Source organism: Brienomyrus brachyistius, chromosome 13 (assembly GCF_023856365.1).
Source record: "Brienomyrus brachyistius isolate T26 chromosome 13, BBRACH_0.4, whole genome shotgun sequence".
NCBI classification, from domain to species: domain Eukaryota; kingdom Metazoa; phylum Chordata; class Actinopteri; order Osteoglossiformes; family Mormyridae; genus Brienomyrus; species Brienomyrus brachyistius.
Genome location: NC_064545.1, coordinates 6,774,113 through 6,797,888, shown reverse-complemented (window position 1 = coordinate 6,797,888; position 23,776 = coordinate 6,774,113). Strand labels below are relative to the sequence as shown.

General features: G+C 43.8%; 2 protein-coding genes across 3 annotated transcripts; both read right to left on the bottom strand.

Annotated features, from left to right (window-relative positions):
* Positions 1-3,583: 3,583 nt before the first annotated feature.
* On the bottom strand, positions 3,584-10,162 carry LOC125706665 (dual specificity protein phosphatase MPK-4). Of its 2 annotated transcripts, XM_048973432.1 has the most exons (5): positions 9,866-10,162; positions 9,499-9,588; positions 9,187-9,267; positions 6,721-6,905; positions 3,584-5,881 (listed from the first exon to the last, which is right to left on the bottom strand). In XM_048973432.1, the coding sequence occupies exons 2-5, from the start codon at positions 9,575-9,577 to the stop codon at positions 5,021-5,023; spliced, it is 1,206 nt and encodes a 401-aa protein (XP_048829389.1). In that variant the 5' UTR covers positions 9,578-9,588; positions 9,866-10,162; the 3' UTR covers positions 3,584-5,020. The 2 variants fall into 2 exon arrangements, with proteins under 2 accessions (XP_048829389.1, XP_048829390.1); XM_048973433.1 differs by lacking the exon at positions 9,866-10,162 and having other exon boundaries at positions 6,721-6,778; positions 9,499-9,545.
* A 3,514-nt stretch (positions 10,163-13,676) lies between these two features.
* Positions 13,677-22,434, bottom strand: syt8 (synaptotagmin VIII). Its single transcript, XM_048972724.1, has 10 exons — positions 22,321-22,434; positions 21,029-21,107; positions 19,553-19,707; positions 19,096-19,268; positions 18,772-18,864; positions 17,406-17,573; positions 16,554-16,721; positions 16,096-16,213; positions 15,341-15,474; positions 13,677-14,481 (listed from the first exon to the last, which is right to left on the bottom strand). Exons 3-10 carry the CDS (start codon positions 19,680-19,682, stop codon positions 14,242-14,244), a joined length of 1,224 nt encoding a protein of 407 aa, XP_048828681.1. The 5' UTR covers positions 19,683-19,707; positions 21,029-21,107; positions 22,321-22,434; the 3' UTR covers positions 13,677-14,241.
* Positions 22,435-23,776: the final 1,342 nt, after the last annotated feature.

Sequence of the window (23,776 nt, the reverse complement as noted above, 5' to 3'; positions counted from 1 at the left end):
TATTTCAATTGATAGAGTAGATCTTAGTAAAGCTGAAAGAAAACTCCAGAACCTTGAGGGAAATGCACGATCCACATGGGTCATTAATCTGGTCCGAGGAACTCAAAGGAAATGAGATTGTATTCAGATCTCAAAGTACACCTGCAGGAATAATATGACAGATAGTATATTGGGGGGGGCTTGACCGGGGAACGCCTGGTAGGTGAGTACCAACATTTTGGGTTGGATCCTGAATTCCACAGGGAGACAAGAAGATGATGTTCTGTACACGGAGGGGACGAAAGCTGAACTTTTTTGTAAATGCACGCAGCGTTGTGTCTGGGTGAAACGAAACACTGCATATCACAGCCAAACCTCACCCTAACTCTTGGTAGGGAGTCCAACATTGTGAGACCGCTTTGCCAACTGCTTTGTATAAAGAAACTTTATAGCTAAATGCCAGGGTGTCTGTGATTGAAGACTCATAAGCCGGGTCTCGTTAATCAATAGCACATATTTCACATATTTTTCCTATCTAAGACTATTAGTTCTGTACCATTTGATCAATAATATATTCTCTATTGTTATACCTTGTGTGAACGGCATTCATGCATAAATCCAGATACCAAAGGGTTCACATTTCTGCCTTGCTTTGAGATTATGATTAGTCATCTCTGTTCTTTTGAGGGAACATTTTCATTGGAGGATGGTAGGTCCCCTGCCTCTCTGATGTCAGCAGATAGTTCATCACCGTCTGACAGGGTGGTGCTGAAAATGAATGGTTCTCCCATACCAAGGAGCAGAGTGTAGTGGCTGACAGACTGGCAGATGAAAGCTAAACAGAATGTATAAATGGATGGATGGAGATTTGGCAGGCAGGCAGAGTGCTTCAAGGAGACCAGACTTCCTGGCAGAGGTGGTGCACGCATGCATTCCCCCAGGGGAAACGGCAGCCATAAATCAAGAGGCAAGAGCATCAGGCCAAAGCAAATTGGGCGAAGAAATGAAGGTTGATTCACAAAGACGTTCATTTGGTCCAAGGAGAAGGAGATGGAGGATTTGTGAAGACATTGTGGCTTCGACACTGGGCGCTTGTCCAGATTGGCTGCACGTTCTAAAATATGTGATTCAGAAGGAACTCGAGGAGAGAACAAAACACACCATTTCAGGATGGTGGCTATAGGTAAGACAGAGCTGGTGAATCTCTTCAACCCAGTTACTTCAAAATGCAGTAGTTTCCAGCGAAGGAGAGAAATCCAGGGGTAAAAGTCATAGATAGATGAATAAGATATTTTCCATCCATCCATTTTTCAAACCGCTTATCCTACTGGGTCGTGAGCCTATCCTGGAAGCAATGGGCATGAGGCAGGGAACAACCCAGGATGGGGGGGCCAGCCCATTGCAGGGCACACTCACACATCATTCACTCACATATGCACACCTATGGGCAATTTAACAACTCCAATTAGCCTCAGCATGTTTTTGGACTGTGGGGGGAAACCGGAGTACCCAGAGGAAACCCCACGACGACATGGGGAGAACATGCAAACTCCACACACATGTGACCCAGGTGAAGATTCGAACCCAGGTCCCAGAGGTGTGAGGCGACAGTGCTAACCACTGCACCACCATGCCGCCCCTAAGACAGTTTCCACAACTCATATATGTAGTTCAAGGTAAATCCCCTGCTTTACCAGCACTAGCAGAAATTATGTGTTGTAGTTTCCTTCTGGTCATTTATTACCTCATCAGCACTTACAACTAAAATTCTTAATTGTGCAGCAGATCCATCCATTTTAAACAACCGACTACCTAAAGCAGAGGTTCAGAGCCCTTAGTCAATTTTTCTACACTCGCACTAAACAAAAAAAATGGGGTTACCAGACTTGCCTTTGGGTAGCTGGGCTTTTACTCATTTTACATCGTAAAATAAGTGGTAGTTATGGAGCTTGTCAATCAAATGTCAGACGTACAGTATCTTGCCACAGTAGCTGCTGACTTGCTATGCAGGCAAATCGATATTGGATGGAGTGTCTGAGGTTGAGGGGCTACTAGCAAAGAGTGGTAGGGTTAGCGCATAACATTTGCAGTTATCCAATGAGAACAGTGAGGAGGTGGTGCTTACCCAATGAAAATAGGGTATGACATAAGGAAGGACAAAGAGTGACAAATATGTGAAACCAGGGTCACCAGTACACCCATGCAGGCAGTAAACAGAGGGACCAAGGGAAGCAGATGCAAGACGTGTAACCAGAGATGACATGAACATGTTGAGAACTGATTGGCAGTTGCAGAGACTATTACAGTCACCGGTGCAGAGATCAGGTTTGGGAGATGGGGGCCAAATATGAGAGTATTTTGTGAGTGATCATCGGAGGGCTGTCGGGGGGTATACAAGAAAGGCAATGGAATTAATAGGACAGAAATAGATGTTTCACACAGAAGCAGACTGGGAGGGGCATGCGGGAATTAGGAGGCGGCGAATCCCTAAGGGGAACTGGGATGTGGGATGGGAGTGAAGTCACAGATTTACTTGCTATAGCTCCTCGCAGTCATGGAGACGAAACCTACAGCTGAATCACACTGATCCACGTACAGCGACGACAATGTGCATCAGTGTTAGAAAGGCCGCGCTTCACTAACAGAACAGAAATACACAGAGGACCCGCAGCTTATATTTACCCAGACTGCTTAGTATGATATTCTAATGCATGTTGAGCACCATCCCTGCACATTTTTGGGTTTCTTTGATTCTTCAGTTGGATCAGGTATGGTGAGATGGGGAGAGAACTAAGCTATCCAAGGCTGTGACTCTAAAGGCCCGGAGTTGGGAACCCTTGTCCTAATTAAACTTTGCAAAAAACAAACACACTAAATGCTATTGGCCCTTAACTGCAGCCAACTGCTCCAAGGGCTAAGCGTGTTGTCTTTATTAGATTATTATAATCACACCGGATCGTTTTCAGAGAAATTCAAATTGCTGAATTACCGTCTTGTTATGTAAAGAAGTCAGGGTCTTAAAGCTGCTAATCATTCTGCCCTTTAAAAGCAGCCAGTGGGAAACCCACTGAACAGGAGCCTGTTTCAGTCGCTGGGAGACTATAACAGGCGCCTGGCAGAGTGAGGTAGACCTACCTCCTCTGCTCTTCAGTCCTGTGGCTGCAACGTACAACGGCAGATGGCGGGATGGTTGTGGACACAATTGTGAAACATCAAGCTGGCCGCTTTCCATATTCAACCCCTATACCCACGAGAAGGGTACTTGACCCGAGTTACCATGGTAAAAAGCATCGAGCTGTGAAGTCATCTTCCCAGTTTGTAATCTCAGCATCATTCCCTTGATAATTGCCTGTATTCTACTTGTGTAGATGAAAACAAAAATATAAACAGAAATCCCAGCTCTCTCTCATTTCCTACAATCCTATGGTACCTGAAAAATGTAGCCTAATTTAAACAGCAAGATGCTAATGAGGATAAATCCAAACTATGGGTGCGGAACAAAAACAAAATGTCAAAATAAAAGTGACGCTCATCCCCCATTACACTAACATGCAATCACCAAAACAAAAACGGCTGAAACAAACAAAAGAACATGCCAGCCTAGTACAACTGCACCATGTCGTCTTTAATATTTACAGCTCCATTTACAAATACATTGGACTTTAAAACCATGACACTAGAAACATTGCTGGCTTTGCATGTTTTTGTAAATTACCTTTCCAACACGGTCAAAACTTCTTGGTTTTACAAAATTTGCCTGAGTGTTCTTAGACTTACCTAGCACTGACAGAGTACCAGTCTCTATATATTAAAAATAAAAAAAATCTACTTGCAAAACCAATACCTGGAAATCAAACGAACAGTAGCCATATCTTCCATCAATGAAAAACAATATCAATACCGGACACACTGGAAGAATGCACTGTCAGATGTTACGTTACAAACGTTTCGCATTGGTCATCACAACATTTGTTTGGATAAATACTGGCACCGATGACCGGTCGACCAATCAGAACACCAAGCACATACGACACTCTGTAATATCGAATAGCGTAGGACTGTGCTGTGCTAAAACGTCACGGAAAATTCCACGGACACCAAGGTTTCGTGCGAACGCACAAGGGGATGATCGTCAGTGGCTGAAACGACTGTAATGCTTGTAGATTTGAGCCTGGATGTTGGCATACGGCAGGAGGAAGGGGATGTAATTAAAATATAAAATAATAGCTTCACCGTTGCGGTTAGGCAGCACCCAGTGTCAGGTCAAAACCAGTATCAAAAAAATGCTAATGGCTAACAAGCACACCATGCTTACGGGCACCGGATTGCCAAGAGATGTCAGATTGGAAACACATCAATGAAAACGCCCCAGGGTGAGCTCTCTGCACTGCCCTTGTGTTACCAGAGAGCTCCGTGGACAATCGGATAACGTTTATCCTGTTCGTTCAAAGATCGGCCACCCAGAATGGTCGGCCACACACACACACACACACACACACACACACACACACACACACACACACACAGGTGGGGTCTTCTCCCTCCCCATACCCCAAAAAAGTCTGAGTCTCCCCCAGCCAAGCAGAAGTCAGGGAAGATGCCATGATCGGCCAAAAATCCCGCATCCATGTCACCAGGTCACCTGAGATCCTCTTGAAATGACAGCATCCAATCCCGCATGACAGAGAGTGCGCCGCAAAAGTTCGGGAAGTTCTGAAACATGGGTGGCTGAGGGTGTCCATGTCGGCTACACTGAAGAACAAGGCTCCCCGCAGGCAGACTGGACCAGCAGAGTGACAGACAGCCGCAGAAGATCATCCTGATGAATTTATTCTGAGTCCAACTTGCGAACAGCGGAGTACAAACCATTTATTAATATATATACTTTAAATAGCTCATTGATCATTCCTACGGGAATCACAACATCACATCTCACAGATATGATTCAGGAGGGACTTGAGGAGGCTGGCATCAGAAAATAAAAAAAAAATAAAAAAAACTAAAAGGTTGAGATAAAAATTACCACAAACTGGAAGATGATTCAGGTCCAGGCCACCTTCCGGGAGATCGCTTGCTTGAAACACTCAGGGTCCACATCCCCACCAGGACGCAGCGCCCTCTCCAGGCTGACCAGCACGTTCTGGTGGCACTCCCGGATGTTTACTGGGTATCGGGCCCTGAGCAGCTCGTAGGCAGCGATCAGCCTCATGTTCTGCCGAACCATGAGGTACTGGATGATGCAGGCCGGGGCCAGAGAGTAGCCATCCCGGCAGTGAACCAGCACGCGCTTGCGTTTCTCCGTGGAAGCATCGATGCATTCGTTGATGTCCTCGAAGCAGCGCTGTCGGAGGGCGGGGCCCTCGGTGGCGGCGTCCGATAGGTCGCCCATGTCCACCTTGAGGCGGGACCAGCTGTGCCGAGCCCCCCGTGTGCAGGTGCAGGGGATGAGGCAGGGCCCCGCCTCCCCCGGCAGACTACTCATGTCAATGATGCTGTCGATGTTGTTCCTGCACAGCGTGCGCCCGCTGTATGCCGCGTTCAGGTTGCCCACGTAGATGTAGTCGGTCACCTTGGAGATCACCGGCTCGGAGAAGTGGAAGTGCTCGCCGTCTGCCGTCCTGGGCTCGACGGCGCCGGTCCCGCCAGAACCGGCGCGGCAGCTGTAGCTGCGCAGCTTCTTGGAGCCCGAGCGCGACGGGGGGTTCGATTCCGACTCGGTGCTGCTGTTCCAAGGCGGGGAGAAGAGGGCGAAGCGGCTGGAGGACCTGCTCTTGACGAGAGGCTCCACGGGGCTGGGGAGGCCGGAGCTGGGGGTCGCGGTGGAACCGGAGGCGCAGAAGAGGGAGGCGCGTTCCAGGGAGCCCGTACTGCTGGCGGCCCCGGCGCTGTGGGCCTGCTCCATCTGCGGGGACGTCACACACACTTTAGCACTCTATCACTTTTTTTTTTTTTTAGCAATCTATCACACTTTTTAGCACTCTAACCTGCCCAGTCACGTTTATTTCAAAGGCAGTCTTAGGTGCTTGTTGTTATTATTATTTATCATTAGAAATTATACCTCCCTCAAGAGACCGCTTCAGAGAGAGCATAGCAGAAGGTTTTGGGTGGGGGCTATTATTAATAGCCCCTATTACTACTTACTACTGTGTCATTACCACAATCCCGGGTCTGAGACTATGACTGCCATTTTGTTGTTTGTATACAGCACATTCTTTATATATTTATGTCAATTCGTACTGTGCTTATCTTGTGTGTTTTGTCTGATCCTGTTGGTAAGACCTGTATCACCGAAATTTCTCTTTGTGGGACTAAAAAAAGTTAATCTCATCTCACTTATTGGGTTTTATCAAAATTACTATTAGAACAGAACAGTGGTATTTCATTCATCCCCGTGGGGGTTGTCGTATCACGTATGCCATCATGCTCTCCATGAGACACACAGATACGTAGTCGAGAACTGGAACAGTGTCGACTGGTGTTCTTTGAGCAGCTGGGCTGAAGGGCCCAAAGGTGGCATCAGTCTGGCTGGTCATGGAATTAGAACCAGCAACCTTCTGATCACGACACCGTCCTCATTCTTATCCCACAAACTGAAGCTATCCACAGGCGGCAGTGAGAGTCAGAGGGTGGACCGGAGGGGGAACGTCAGCGTCACTGGTGTCATTCCGGGTCAGGCCCGGGCTGACAGACATGCCGGGACCGGTGGGGTCTCCAGTGGGGTCTCACGACTGTAGGGGTCACCTGCGCTTTGAGGTTGTTCTTCCACTCGGGCGTCTCCAGAGCCTTGAAGCGGCCGCTGCTGTCGGAGGAGATGGAGAAGCAGAGGGGCCGGTGGGTCCTGGGGGGCATCTGTGGGGTCAGGACCCGGGCTCCTGGCCGGGACTCGGGCTGCTCGGACCTACTCATGATGAGGTTAGGACAGGAGCCTACACACATTCACAGGAGGGGGAAAGCCAGGTCACCCCCATTACATGCTGCCTGTTATTCCATCTGCCATTGTTTTTTCACTACAACAATTAAATTATTTACTTATTGCCATCTATTTATTATTCATTATTCACACAGAGGAACATCTCGCTGGCATTTCCCCCAATCCTACTTCATCCCCGTTGTGCACCTGTCCATCGGTACATTACATGGTCTTACTGTCTGCACTGGTACTGGATAAACACATACTTACTCCTCATACACAGCACCAAGCAAACCTGAAAATTTTTTTTTGTAAATGTATGGGAAGCAATTGATGGGGGGGGGGGGGGGATAGATTCTGGTTCTTCCCAGGGAAACTGAGAATCATGTTAGTAAAATACAAAAAGTACCAGAGAAGTTACATCACAAGACCCAGTGAATCTGACCAAACGACTTGTGGAAACGCTCTGCCACGTTTCGCTGGCGATTTCAGCCCTTGAGTATTCCTATCGTAGGCGTAACAATAGCAGCCTGGTCTGTGATGCGTTTTAGGCCGCTGCGAGCTACGCGTTCCTGACTTTCTCCGAACGTGGTTACATAACCGACAGTGAGGCGTTATCGCACGGACCAGCATTAGAATAAATTCTGGGGCCTCACATACAAATGTCTGCAGCACATCTGTGACAACGTGCCCGGTAGGGGGCTTTTTGTGCTGGGGGGGGGTACCTGGGGAGATGTGGGGCTGACACAGCTGAAGTGGAGACAAGCACATGACTCACAGCCACAAGGACCAAACTTTGTATACTCTCAATGGTAAAATGCAGCGGGTGGGAGGATAGGAGAGGGCAGCTATCTCACTATCAGGGGGCGCTGGGGGTCTAAAGAATCCTGCCCCCTAGTGACCACACTGAGGTCCTGCAGAGGAAGACCTATGACTCAAAGATACAATAAACCCTTATTTGCCATTTCTAACATTAAAGAAAGGCATTTCTAACAAAAAAAGGATGCAAATCCCATTGCTCTAAATGATACGCAAGTATTCGGCAGACAGTTTTGTCAAAAGCAACACAAGTAAGGAACGTTTTTGGGGTCAGAGAGCAGGGTTTTACAGTATCCCGGGAGCAGCTGAGGCTAAGGGCCTTGCAAAAGCTCCTACTGGTGCTGTAATATCTTCCAGATACAAGTACTGATGCTTAACCCACTGAGCTTAACCCAATCCCATGAAGTACACAATTAGAGGAAAAAAATAATAAAATCAAGCATTTCATTTACATCTTCTACTGTTACACCTGGCAAGCAAGTGTAACGACAAGCATCTTCACCAGGTGAGAAGAAGAGTCAAAATACGGCCTGGTTAGGCTACAGAACCTTATCTCTAACTCAAAACAAGATGGTCAATGAGTGCAATGTACTTGTTAATCTCACTGAAGTTTGTTCTAGATCATGGGTTGCCAATCTTATCCGCAAAGGGATGGTGTGTATGCAGGTTTTTGGGATCCAGGGGCAAGGACTCTTCAGCCAATCGGCCCTCTAATTCGGTGTTCCCCTACCCAGTGCTCGGGGAACCGCAGACAGTCCACCTTTTTGCTGCCTCACAGCTCCCAGTGCACCTTGTACCAGGTATTCGGTGTTCCTGATAGGCTGGGAGGGAGCAAAAATATGGACCGTCTAGGGTTCCCCGAGGACTGGGTTGCGAAACACTGCTCTAATTAGTAATCTAATTAGGGAATTGCAGCGAAACCCTGCATACACACCGGCCCTTTGTGGATAACATTGCCCAGCCCTGTTCTAGATTGTACTGAGGTATAAGAATATGTGTAAAGCATCAGAGTTTTCACTGGAGACCGCTAATAGCGGAGACACGCAAACGCCGGTACACGCGTGAAATTTTAGTCACACACACACACGATACAGGCTTCACGTGGATTTCACCTGGCCCATTGCCACATGCCACTTCCTATTATAAAAAAATTGTAATTGAACCTTTGTAGACAAAGCCAGAGTGCTAACAGACCGAAGCCCTGCAGCCCACAAGACAGAAAGGAAGCATCATAATCACTTTAAGGCTAAACGTTAATGCCAGATATTCGAATTGGTGCACTAGGCCCAAGCAGACTTAACGGGGATGTTTGCATGTGTCACTGATTAGCGAAGATAAGACGACAATTTTCCAGTTAGAGGAGGAGCTACCGGGAACACACACGTTTGTCGTGGTCTGCTGTCAGTGTCGATTTAAACATGCAGGCTAAAATCCCACTGAACATGGATGCACTCAAGCCCCATTTTTTCTGCACCTACCAGTAACACATTCTGAACGAGTGATCGAGTGCTGCAGACAATTGTTGATCTTGGACGGGTTGTGAACATTGGCTATCATGCCTAAGAAAAGGAAGGAAAAAAAAAACTAAAAATCATTCATAAATTCCTCTTAGACCTATTATTATGTCAAGTAACTTTAATTTTAAAAAATCTTTCACAAAGGTTCCCAACTAAACAGTTCACTTAAACTAAAATCAGAATCATTTTCGCAAGAGCAAACATAATACATGCTGTAACAATTACACAACTTCTTGTACGTTCAATTTTAAAAACACGAAATACCTGCCCTACCATTCTTTTTGGAGTTTAGCTTCTTATCCGGCAGCTTAAGTACGAAAACATCTTTGTTCCATTTTTCTATGGATTCCATCTTATGACCCCCTGAAAAACAAACAATACAAATGAGGTGTTGCATGAAATCCAAAATACTTCGTAGCACTCTCTGTTAAAGATCATTTAAATGCAAAGTATATCATTTTTTATTAGAAGGGGAAACGACTCCCACGCAATCTACAACGATGGTTATGGTGCAAACATACGAGAAACCTGGCATCTTACAGAACGAAACTCTGATTATACAGTAATCTAATGTAGGTAACCATGGTAAACTGTAATTTTATCGAACCGGCAGCCGTAATAAATAAAATGGTTTTCGTACATCTGCATGAATGGCAACCCTCGTGATTTGTGTTCTTTAATCACTGCAGAGCTCTCCGAAGAGATGGCATCGCAGCCCCTTGAAGCTGCAGCAAAATCTTTGGCCATTTCCACGCGCACACACAAATGACTACCTTGCAGAAGATACGCTATTTGCCACGATAAACACAATGACACTCCCGTTACATGTATAAAAGGATCTGAAGCCGAAAATACATTATTTTTACAGAACCCCCGCCATCCACTCGATCTATGCAGCACACAGCTGAAAAAAGCTCACGTGGACAATCGAGTTACCTCAACCACGCGACGACGAGGGAATGCTGGGAGATGAAGTCCGCCCAAACTGCGGTCGTTGTTCTTGTATAAATTGTTATTGCTGTGGATGTCCCTATCTGTTGCGATCTGGTCATTTTAAATAATAATAGGTTAAAAATATATAGATCAAATCACTGGAGCATCTACCTTGATTACAAATTACGTGAATACTGCAAATGTATATGAAGTCTAGCGCCGTATTCAGGTAAAACTGCTTTAATTAATATTCTAACTAGAATGACAATTAGCATATATTGCAGGAGAAATCAGGAGCCAAATTTTGCATTTGTTGATATTTTGCAATTGAAAATCAAGACAAATGAAGTGCATCACTCTTCTTTTAGCCCATCTATCCATCCAGAGTCTTTATTGTTTATCCACATTGGAGTTGTATTGGGTCTGAAGCCTATCCAGGTGGTATTAAGAACAATTCGGTTATTTATATGTAATTTTATCTATTTATGTCTATGTCTGAACATATTAAGTTTATTTAAATTTCTTAAATGAGGTTTTATTAAATTCTAAACTGCAAAATAAGAGTCAAGCTTTACTCACCTATAATAACTAATAAGTTGATGAATGATGTTACACTAGGAATTTCCCACTTGTCAAGGCTCCAAAACCCTTCAGTGCAATCACTTATGCTGGTAGCCAACAGCACCTTACAATTGGACAGCCCTTCCCCCCCTGCGGTATCTTGGCAACTAGGACCAGGGTGATGTCACTGATGAGTGAGGGTAAACCAAGGGCCCCTGACACAGCACGCAAGCCCTATAACAACCCGCGACTGCCACTCAAGTAGTGTTTTACAAACACATAGGGTAAATACCTTTCTATCCTTTCTTCATTAGTCATCATTATTGTCTGTTTTTTCGGCAACACTTTACACAAATGATGCAATAGTACCCTTATTTAATGAATTAACCAGAAACTAAGTGTGAGTTACGTACTGATCCCATGTTCGTTCATCATTAATCTGTCATAATGGTCCATGTATTTCGTGCAGTTACCATATTTGTTCATGATTAGCACTTGAGTAATAACTGACTGGCTAGGTTCCTTGTGTTCCCTCTAGCAGGGCATTGCTGTTTTTTCATCCGGTCTAAACAGTTATCTTAAGCAAACAAATAACTTGTTCTGCTTGACAGAGTGTTCCTCAGCCTAGGTTAAGCACAAGCCCAGCACTGTACAGCACTGCAAAAGTGGTTGGAACTTGGATTGAGGGATGGGTTGATATGTGGATTGAGGTGTTCTTTGCAATCCACATTTACCTGAATGTAATTTCACACGTAATCAGAATAGCCCAAAATTTACATTGCGGTAACCCTAATGTTTAGTGGTATGCTGTTGTTGTTGTTGTTGTTACGATTGACTGTATCATTACAGTCAATTACAGTGTTACATAATTTCTTCAGGGATCGGTAAAGTATTCTGAATCTGAATCACCCTCGAGGAAGCAGAGTATGTCACATTAACACTGTACCGCTCATGTCAGACACTCTCTTGTGTTTGTTCAAAGGTGACTGATTGAACCATATGAAGGTTATGCTGCTATAGACACTTGCCAATGCAATGGGGTCAAGGAAGGAAATTAGCATTTCAAAGGCTCCTGCAAGACGACACGGTACATGGCACCTGGTACACGACATGCTTTAGCCAGGTCCCCAAGCAGCTATCCAGGTCCCCAAGCAGCTATCCAGGCCCCCAAGCAGCTATCCAGGCCCCCAAGCAGCTATCCAGGCCCCCAAGCAGCTATCCAGGCCCCCAAGCAGCTATCCAGATCCCCAAGCAGCTATCCAGGCCCCCAAGCAGTTATCCAGGCCCCCAAGCAGCTATCTAGGTCTCCAAGCAGCTATCCAGGCCCCCAAGCAGCTATCCAGGTCCCCAAGCAGCTGTCCAGGCCCCCAAGCAGCTATCCAGGCCCCCAAGCAGCTATCCAGGTCCCCAAGCAGCTATCCAGGCCCCCAAGCAGTTATCCAGGCCCCCAAGCAGCTATCTAGGTCTCCAAGCAGCTATCCAGGCCCCCAAGCAGCTATCCAGATCCCCAAGCAGCTATCCAGGTCCCCAAGCAGCTATCCAGGCCTCCAAGCAGCTATCCAGGCCCGCAAGCAGCTATCCAGGTCCCCAAGCAGCTATCCAGCCCCCCAAGCAGCTATCCAGGCCCCCAAGCAGCTATCCAGATCCGCCACACTATGGCCTCGCCTAGACATCGAGCCCTGTAACTTTCTACCTCCTTAACTCCAAAGTCTCCAAACACGGGATGATGACACCAGAAGGAAGGAAAATCATGGTTTGGGGATGGGTAGTATACTGTATTGGGGAGATTAAGGCAGTGTTTCAAACCCAGCACACATTTTTGCTTCCTCTCAGCTCCCAGGATACCTGTAGCAGGTATTCAGTGTTCCTGATTTGCTGGGAGCTGGGAAGGAGAAAAAACGTGGACTGTCCAAGGTTCCCTGAGGAATGGCTTGCAAAACACTGGATTAAGGAATTTTCCTATATATGGCGTTAGGCAACTTTTATTAAGCAATTAAAGTTATTTCTACGCATGCAGTGTAAGTTAGGTAGCTTAAAGTATAAACAGTAGACAAAATATGAACAAAACCAAAATTAAACTTCAGCAGGCTGGTCTTGACCTCCTACTCCAGTGGGAATTGATGCAGCACACTGCATGTGTGTTTCACGGCAGGGACCGACAGGAAAGCTCTGTGTTTGTTTCCCGGTGGATGTCGGGAGATCAGAGGACTCAGCAGCCAGCAGAAGGTGAGTCATGGCCGAAAAGGTCATCTCTGCAGGAGCAGCTAAGCAAGCTCAGGAGAGCAGTCACCTCACCTCCGAAGCATGTAGAGGCTACATCGCATAACTGAAACGGTATGTTTCCGTTTTGTCTGTTTGCTGAATGATTGGTCATTGACTGAGATTGCAGGGAACGATTATTGTTAAATCAGGTTAACAAAGATAATCTCATGTACAAGATGTGCTTCCAAACTCCATTACCGTGGACTCCATTACTGTGACTCATTACCGAAAATGACGACTGGCACTGCCTCCAGTCTGTCTCATATCCAACTTGTCAATCAATCTTTGCATGTGATGTTAAAAATTTGCTGCATCAGTTGTTGTTTGTATTGATTACATCCTTCATTCTCCATTATGCATACAAATTGGTGAATTCCATTTTGGTTCAACCCCAGTCTCCTGGATACCAGGTGACGCAAGTCTCAAGACCTGTAATCTCTTTGCCTGCAATAATTTGTCCATTCCTCCCCAACGTTTAATGCAGCCTTGAATCCATACATTTATTTGCTCTCCATGAACCCAGTTTCTATTCTAATTTCCTTCTCAACTGTAGTCTGAGAAAACCCAAAGAAATGGCCATACTTTCAAAACCTGTGCAAACATACTGCAGGGATTAATGCTATTTTACCAAACTTGCGTATCGCAGCCGTGTGCAGGAAAAAACCATGACAGAAACCGTTCCAGGCAAACTGGTGTAAATAATATTTGCAGTTCATTCTAGTGAAACGAAGGTAACTCAAGTACATATTCTGCAATTATATTATGAACCTTTAAGGCAGACGTTCACTGGATTGTTAACATACATCCAATACAGCGTGATAATGTCAAAAGTGGCAACATTTGTATTTCTTGCTTATAAAACCAATTCAGATCATTAATAAAAGCAATCTGGATTCGAATAATGCTCCAGTTCTTTTACCTCTCTGGTGGAATTCCCAGATGTGATATATAGTTTTAAAAGTGGCACTATAGGGCCCTTCCCAATTCACATCAAACTTATAGGATCCACATTTCTTACCTTTAAACTGAAACTATAGCAAATGAAGAAAGGGAGATCAAGCTGTCATGCTGCCTAAAGTGTTGACCCCAAAATGAGTCATGTGTGATTCCATGATGCCAAAGGCCTCCCCTAACAAGAGAAACATTTCCACAATGTAACACCCGAGAAATGTCACTGGGGGCGAATGAAGATGAATGATTCCGCCCTAAAGACAGAAATAGTCCAGCACACGTGAAGCCCAAGCGTGGCGACGTGGGCTGTCAGAAGACCTTATTGGTGAAGGGTATCCTGATACTGTGCTTAAGTGCCAGGGTGGAGTCCACCTGCTCGGCCGACAGCAGGGAGTGCCACTGGGCCACGGGGCGCCGTGGGTTGGACAGCATGTCTGCCCAGTGACGCAGCTGGTTCCCTGTGGAGTCGCAGCCCAGGAAGATCTTCCCCATGGCGTCGTTCCTGCTCAGCTTGTCGTGATCCCACACTGAGATGACCAGCTGCAGTTTCTACAGGGCAAAGACAGCGGAGCCAGGCACAGGTCACTATATTACAGCTGTGATTTTTTTTTTTGTCATTTGGCCTAGAAGAGGCTGGGGAAGTGAACTGTTGTATATAATTTGCCCATTGTGTGTGTGTGTGTGTGGGGGGGGGCAGGTATGTATTACATTGTGATAAAATCCTGTTATTTTGACTTTGTGGGGACTATTTTTACCATTTTTTTTTTTTAGAAAAATCTGTGACTGCAATCGAAAAACTAAAAATGCCGAAAGACTTGTATTTTGTTTGGTTACTTATGACAAAGGTTAGGGCTGGGTAGGGGTTAGGGTGTCATTGTCATCAGGGTCCATATAAATGATTAAATGGTCTGCAGAAATATGAGCACAGGTCTGTGTGTGTGTGTGTGTGTGTGTGTGTGTGTGTGTGTGTGTTTGTCAGCAGGTATACCTTGCCTTATGGGGACACATTGTCCCTACCACGTGATGAATACCTGTTTTTTTTCTAAATTCTAAAACTAAATTTAATAAAAATCTGTGACTGCAATGAAAAAAAATAAAAAATGCTAAAACTCTTGTATTTTGCTTGGTTACTTCTGGTTAAGGTTTGGGCTGGGTAGGGGTAAAGGTTGTCATAGTTAGCGTTAGCATTTTTCTCATAGAAATGAATGAGCGGTCCCCATAAAGACATGTTCACCCGGCTCTGTGTGTGTGTGTACGCGTGTGTGTTTAGTATTTTTAGTAGAATTTGCAATGAGCAGGGTGGAAAACTCCGTCCAGGCTGAAAATCAGCAAACAAAGGTGGCTCACTGCTCAGTATTACTTCCTGGAGAACCAGCAGCATCCCAGAGTTCAGCCAGTTCACGGTTACCTGGATCTGTTCGAATGACACGTCGAAAGTGAAGGATTCGTTGAAGTACGGATTCAGTGTCTTCTTCTTAACTGAAGTTGTCTTTTTCTTCCACTTCTTCTTGTCCAGTATCAGCTGCACTTTCACATACGGGTCTATAAAAAAAAACAAGAAGACGACTAAATAATGTGATTGCTGATTTGATTAGCCAGTCCAACCCAGCTCCCTTTGATCGATCATCTATGGCTTCCTTTGTTCTAAATTACACACCTTCCATGTTATCTTAGTCCAGTAATACTTGACCGCATCTGGCTTTTTCCATAGCTCTTCCATAAACACTGGCTCACTTCAGCAATCAAAGTTTCTTTCAGTTGCCTATATAACCCAAACAGTATTTTGCATATATCTGTTGTATTTCTCTTTTACTTTCACTTTGAAGCATGTTTATTTCTGGGGGATGCTTTCGAGTGTATATTCCGATTCACGTTTATGTTTCATTTGCATCCTAATTGTTGTTTGAGTCTGTCTGCCTGAAACTGTCCTTCCTCTCTTGTGTCTTACCACCCGAGCCACTATTACCTCTTAGGGAATGAGGTAAATAACTTCCTTACAAGAATTCCCTCCCATGAGGTTAATATCATCATAGACGACATGGGTGGCTGATCAGAGCTACACTCCCTCGTGTTTCACTCCTTACATGTGGCTTCGGCTGCCACTTCTGACGCTGAAATCGCCACAAGACAAAAGGCCGCGTCTGCGGGCTGTCGCTCACTAACCCGAAGAGCCGTTTATGTCCATGTCCTTCAGATTCTTGGCCTCGAGGATCACGATGGTCAGCTTGTTGGCCGTTGGCACGTAGCGAAGGGAGAAGCAAATCTCGCCTAGGTTTTCTTGCTGTGGTATAATAACATTCCAATCCATCAAGCACATATACAATATCACACAGTAAATATCTGATGCAATAAGAAAACAATTTCAGCTGCAACAATATACCTCAATACCCCATGGCGCAATACTGAATATTTTTGTACTGTTTTGTACACAATGATTTTCTTGCACATTGTATTGTATTTTGTTCTATGTTGTTGTATGTTGCATCGTGGTCCATGGAGTCTTGATTAGAATCGTAGTCCATCTCTATTCTTTCATCTCTCTCATGCTGTATTAACCATCTCAATATATATGGACACACTGCTGTTTAGGACAATAAGCGACCATGAAGCTTGAACCTGACCTCGAACTTGGATGGCTCATTCAGATCTTTCCACTCCTCGATCACATGGTTCCAGTCCACCGTGCCAAGCTGTAGCCGAAGCTCACCAATGATGTCATGTTTGGAGAATCGGTTGAAGTCGTACACCTGCACCACCAGCGTAGACTCACCGAGATCAGCCTGAGAAATCTGGCCCCAGAAGACAACGCATCAAGAACAGAATACAGCCACAATCATCAGACATTGTCTGGAAATGCGGAAATATGACGTTTTCTGAAATATGTCTACAAAGCCTTAACAGCAGTGTTTTCCAATCTGGCTTTCAGGCACCTGCAGACAGTCCACAGTCCAGTGAAAACATGGACTGTCTGGCTAGAAGCTAGGAGGAAGCAAAAACATGGAATGTCTGGCTAGAAGCTAGGAGGAAGCAAAAACATGGAATGTCTGGCTAGAAGCTAGGAGGAAGCAAAAACATGGAATGTCCACTGGTCTCATAGGACCAGGTTGGAAAACACTGCATTACTGTACAGTTAAAATCTTACATTTAAAGCAAGTGATATTTTAACATCATTTACCATCAAACAAAAGTTTCATCTTTCGATGATATGAGTATTCAAATAGCAAAGACCATTTAAAAAATGAAACAGTATAAGGCAAATAAATAATTCTGGCTCATATATTTTTTGCCGTTATATCACTTTTGGTTAATAGACTAATGAACAACAGTAATGTAGACACCAACATTAAAATATGTGAAACAGACAAATCCCTCAACCAATTCAACTTCCATAAATGCTTATCAAGTACAAAGTAGTTACACTAATGGCTTCTTTAATTTTCTGCTTATTCGTGGTTCTGTTTTTTACGTGGCACCTGGAATTTGAAATGCTCGTTGAACGCTGGGTTGAGAGTTTTCCGGAAGACTTTGGTCTCATAGGTCTTTGACTTTTTGGGAAGGCAGTAGACTTTGACATAAGGGTCTGAGGTTCCTCCAAAATCCATAGCTTTCAAAGCACTGGCCTCCTTAATGCCCACTGTCAGCTGTCAAAGAGTGAGCAACTGGCTGCATTAATGTCATTAAACATGCATCAACATGACTTCTACGTGAATGATTAACAATTCAGGTTAAGCCTGATCATTTTCAAAGCAAAAGCACTGTATCAAAAATTCAGTGCAAAATACATATTACAGAATAACCAAAACTGTTAAAGTTTTTCTCAATTGCTTTGGAGCGTTTCCCAAATTGCAGTTAACATTTGCAACATCAAGTGTAAGCCCACACCATAGTGACACGTCTGCACAGCAAGACATCATGTCTAATTGCCTCAAATAGATTTCCAAATGTTTTAGTTCATAGATGCAAATGGTTTTGTACAATTGTCATCATTTGGCACAATTTTCAATTGCTTTCGTCTTGTTGGTCAAAATAGACCATGTAGGTTCCCACTGTAATAATTTTACACCCAAAACTGTATATGCATGTGATCATCGTGTTCACCACCATATACAAAACAGTTAAGCTAATTGCAGTGATACAGCATTGTTGTGTATTTGGTTCCCAGAGTCATGAGTTTGTTGTCATTTTCTCGTTCTTATGGTGCCATTTTGCTGTGTTTGTGTTATACTGTATTGTGTTTGTTTGCTATTGCACTGCGTCTTGAAATGTGAAGAAAGTATATGTGTATGCGAGTGCTTTTTCTTGCCAGTGAACTTTACACACTGTAATACAGAACCTTGCAGTGTTAAACCTGATGTCTTTGACATGAATAAATATCAGTTTGCTAAAATAAAATCATCAGTCAGTGACAATGAGAAAGTGGGAACCGACTCTCATTCAGAATCGTGGAGCTCGGGAGCCGACTTACACTGTCAGTGTATCTAAGCATTTTGGCTCCCATGGCTTAAACGATGCTGATTGTACTTTTCGTTTTGGTGCGATTAACTAATTCATTGATTTGCTTTTGAGAGATGAGTTAATTGTTTTGGGTACTTTACAGGCTTTTGTACATATACCATAGTCTTGTGGTGTTTGCATGAATTGTTTTGGGAAACGCCCTTATTGTCTTGAGAAAGTTAAGTATGTTTCATGAAATGTGCCAAAGCAAACTGAGGAAAAACTGCAAGGAGTAAGCTCAGCTTGCAGGAGAATGTCAACAAGAAACAAAACAATTCAGAATAAAAAATACTTGAAATAAAAAAGTATAAAAGCAATCAAATCTAGGTGTAAGCAGAGGTCAACCTCAGATTTCTGTGCATTGTGCTCCAGAGAGTAGAGAATTCTTCCTCTGTTCTTGTCTGCTGAGCCATACTCCACATCTACCTCGGGCTGGACCTGCCAATCACAGACATGGTTTCAAGCTCATCCTACCAATCACCAGTTCAACTTAGCAGTCACAGTATGGTGTCAGGCTGGACCTACAATGACAGGCACTACTACACCACTGCATTAGACACACGGCCACCAGTTATTTATTTACTATCATATAAAGCCATGCATAAACAATGCTTGTGGTAGCGTAGTGCTTCTGAATTTGTTACAAAGAAGATGTGAGGCTCATCTCACCAGGGCAGTGGTAGTGGAGCCATTCACATCTTTGAGATTGATCTGCTGGTCTGGTTTCTTTTTCTTCTTATGTTTCTTCCCTTTGCAGCAGCATTTTATACAGATGCAGAGAATGCAAACTAGAAACACTAGGAGGATAAGAGCCAGGATGGCGTAGATAGCCCATCTTGGCACTGGGAGGGAGACAAGGAGGTGTGAGCCCCGCAAGTAAACCCAGAAACTACAGAGCACATATACGTGATGTAGGCTGCTATGGCACCAATGCGGAGCATGGCCAGGAGGATTAAAGCGAGGTGAATTCGTGAGATGTGAAAATTGAGAGGTGAGATATGTGCCGTTGGAGTGGAATTAGATCTGACGGGTGAAACAGGTGCAGGGGCCATCGCTGCGATCCATCTGCAAAGTGGGACGACGGAACCAGAGGACAGGAGAGAGCCTGGGGGGCCCTTGTACTCACAGGGGATCTTGTTGAGCAGCTGGTCGATAAAGCCGGGAGCGGCGGTGGTGGTGCTGTTGAACGCGGTGGTGAGTGTTACTTTGGGGTTAGGTCTAGCGTGAGTGGGTTTTGATGGCTTTGCGGTAGGCATGATCTAGGAGCTGAAATGGTGAGGCCTGAAACAACATTTTCAGCAGAATTCAGAGTGACATGTCAGCCCTGGTACAGGTACACGTATCAGGCATCCCAACACTGTGGCAATAACCGTTTCCCCATACTACCCTCTGCTGGCTAGACCTAGTATTACTCCTAGTATAACAGAAGGTTTGAATCCTGCCCCTGAAGTGCATGTACACAGCCAGCATATGTATACTGAGTGAGCTTCCTTTACTCTAGTTTCTTTCTGCTGTCCGAGTCGTGCAGCTGGGCAGCTCGGTGTGGGACTGTGTGCGTTGCTATACCATTAAAGGTGGTCTCCTGCCTTGTTCAGTGTGTTGGCGAGGATAGACCACAGGTCTCTCCTTGACCCTGACCAAGATATGCAGATAGAAGATGGACGAATGGGTGGACAAGTGGGTTACTAATGGAATCTGTAATCCATCCATCCAGTCATCTTCCATACCCACTTAAACAATGCCAAGTGCAGACTGGACAGATTATACACACAAGTACGCACGGGATCACACTAAGCATAATTTAAGCACGCCAGTCCATAGGGCCATGAGAGGTAACCCATGCAAACACTGGTGGAACATGTTATCTCCATACAAACTCCACACACACACAGCCAGAGAGAGCCGCCATACCACTGCCAAGAAGACAGTCGTTATTTTAAATGCCAAATTTTTCTTGAAGCCCAGGACACTCTGTCCTTGCATTACCTCCTGACAATAATTCAAACGAAGGGGTAACTGCAGCTAAATACTTGCCACAGCCATTTATCATAGAATTAGAATTGAATGAGATTGCTGTCAAGATCTCAGCTGGGCGGAATGGTTCGCACTGCAAATACGGACCTACACGTAATCACAAACAGAAGAGGCAGAAAGTTCAGTTTCACTGGCTCCGAGATTCACAAAGAGCGGGAAAGCGTGACACCACCATGGTTAAACAACTCCACCAGCTGTGATGAAAGAGTCACCAACTTTACACAGGGTGTGCTCTGCCCTTTGGCGATAACATTCCCCAGAAAACAATACTTAGGCTCACTCTAAATCCCAACAGAGGCCGTAATTCTTAGTGTAATGGGGCAAGAACAATTTAAAAATAGCAATAAACAAATGAATAACAGAAGGGGTTCAGGAGATTTGTATACTTAACCGTAACTAAGCATGACCATAATATTCACATTTACTCTAAAGGGAATGACACTCTAAAAACACACCAAAACTAAAATGAAGCTTAATAGCATATTCACCAGTTGCTTGTAAATTTCGCAGCATATTTCTCATTTTTCCACGATCCATTACCGGCATCAGCACATTTGGGAATACTTACTTTTTTGGTAAGAGGGCAGGCATTTAATTCTCCACTCATCCGACGTTCCTGAAGTTTCTAGGCTCTTGATCCACTAAGCCTTTGTTTAAGAGGGATGTTCATTGGGCAGAAACAGGCAAGGAGGAAGGAAGGAAATCATTGTTACTGGGGGTAGCTGAAATTACTTGTGTTTACATATTGACAGGACTCACTGAGTCAGGCAGGATTGTTATGTCTCTCTAGCCAGGCCTATATACTATCAAAGTCCTTAAACGGCATATCACAGAAACTTGTTCATATCAGTGTTTAAGCTGCTTGACGCAAGACTATGCTGTATACACACTGTTAAAAACTATCTCCATATAAAAAATCCCATTAGAGCAGATATGGGCTCAGTAATACAAGTCCAGTAAATATTCTTCCTCAATCTCTCCCTTTTCTCTTGAGCGTTCACCTTTCCACTGATTTTCACCACTCCTGCTTGCCAACAGCCCATCCTTCTCATAAAAACCCCATTACTGTTTTATTGATATTATGCTGAACAAACTGATTTAAGATTTATTTTTAATTCTTATTATTGCAAAACTCAGTACAACATGCCCCGCGAATCTCACAGACACTCAAAGAAGATATTTATTTGCTTAAGAAATATATTTAGATAAAATGTTTAGCATTGTATATATGTATGTACCATTATTACAATGAGTGTAATCTATACTGTCAGAAAAAAAGACTATCAGTTTGTTCCTTTGCTGGTCACTGGGACTGTACCCTAGCTGTAGGTAAATGTATCCCAAGGTACAAACAACATTGATGTACCATCAATGGTACAAAAATGTTCCTGAGAGTCAATTTCTGTACCTTAAATGATACATTTACCTACAGCTAAGGGTAAAACTGGCAGATCCTTGAGGGTACAGCCCCAGTGACAAAATAACAGACAAAATATTACTCTTTTTTCTGACTGTGTAAGTACAAACATAAACTGTCATAAATTTTACTCTTGATAGAGGTTGCTTTGCTTTTATGTAGGCATAATTTCACATTGTAGTGTTTTAATCTTACTCAGCTATAACTAGATGATTTATCAGTCTCTAAATATTATACTGATATAAAATCACATATAAGGTATAGTATTAGACTACAAGCCAGTCTGGTAGAAACGCTTTTAATCATCAACATGGTGATATCTGCAGCAAAAGTTTTGAATGAAAGAATTTTCCTAAACACCACGTTTCAAAATTGTCACACATGATGAAAATGTTCATCACGCCCATCTGGCGTCTTTAAGTCAGGAAGAGTCTTTTTTTTACCTTTTATCTTGTAAATAGGCTTCTGTGTAAAGCCTCACTTGTCTCCACTTCCAGGTTCCACTTCTTTACTTTCACCCCAGTCATTTAAATGCTTCTCCAGAACATCTTCTTAACTTCCAAGGCATCACAGTTGAATCAGCTACCCGCTTCTGGGCCACTCTGCTCCAGGCGTTCCCGGAATGCCAAGCAAGGTAGGGAGGCAAACCTAACCACACCTAATCCTTACACACTCACCTGTAGACGTACTGTACCCAAGGAAAGGATCACATACACCACAAAAATATAGGGAGCTTAATATTCCAAATGGCTCCACCAAAGTCAAAGGCACTTAAAAAATAAGTCTACAATGAAACACTGGGTCAGTTGTAACTTCTACAACAAGTGCACCTTTCGAGTGGAACAATTTCACACAGGCTGCATTTTCATTGCTAATGTGTTCTGATGTGACGCACTGGAGTTACCCATGCAGTTCAGATACTGTATGTAAACATCAGGGTTTACAGAAGGACCACAATGAAAACAGGTTCCGTCTGTATATTGCACACTGAGTCTGTACTTCACACATTTACTGAGTGAGGTATATAGACATTTCTCACATTCAGAGTTAGAAAATGCCATAGAGAAACAAGGATGATGTTGTATATTGATAATGTTACGTAGGTGAAATGCTTTGTGTGTGTGTGTAGGGAGGTATGAATATCTCAATATGTGGGGATCAAATGTTCCCACAATGTGATAAAAACCTGCCAGTATGACAGCAGTCACAAAATTGAAAATGTCAAGTCTTTTGTTTAGTTATTTATGGTTTAGGTTAGGCCTTGAGTGGGCGTTAAGGGTGTCATTGCTGGAATTAGGGTTTTTTCCATAGAAATGAATGAACCGTCCCTCAAAGATAGGAGTACAAACGTGTGTGTTGGGGGCTTACAGTATTTTTCAATTGCTTTGGCACATTTCATAAAACATACTTAACATATTCATGGCTATTAGATCGTTTCTCAAAACCACTTACACACATATACTGAAACATTTGGTAGTTTGTGCGAAGCAATGAAAAATGTTAAGTATGTTTCACAAAATGCTCCAAAGCAATTGAGAAAAACTGTAATAATTTTGAAAGCTTGGTTAACTGTTTTGTATGTGATGGATAAGACGATGATCACATACATATATTTAGCCTAGTTTTGGGTGTAAAATTATTACAGTAGGAACCTACATAATCTATTTTGACCAACAAGAATAAAGCAACTGAAAATTGTGCCAAATGTTGACAGTTCAACAAAACCACTTGCAAACAGGTACTGAAATATTTAGAAATTTGTCTGAAGAAATGATGTTTTGCAAGGGCAGAAGTGACATTATGGTATGGGTATTACATTTCTTGTTTTGCAAATGTTAATTGTCATTTGAGAAATGGTCCAAAGCAGTTGAGAAAAACTTTAAATTAGGTTACTTACAG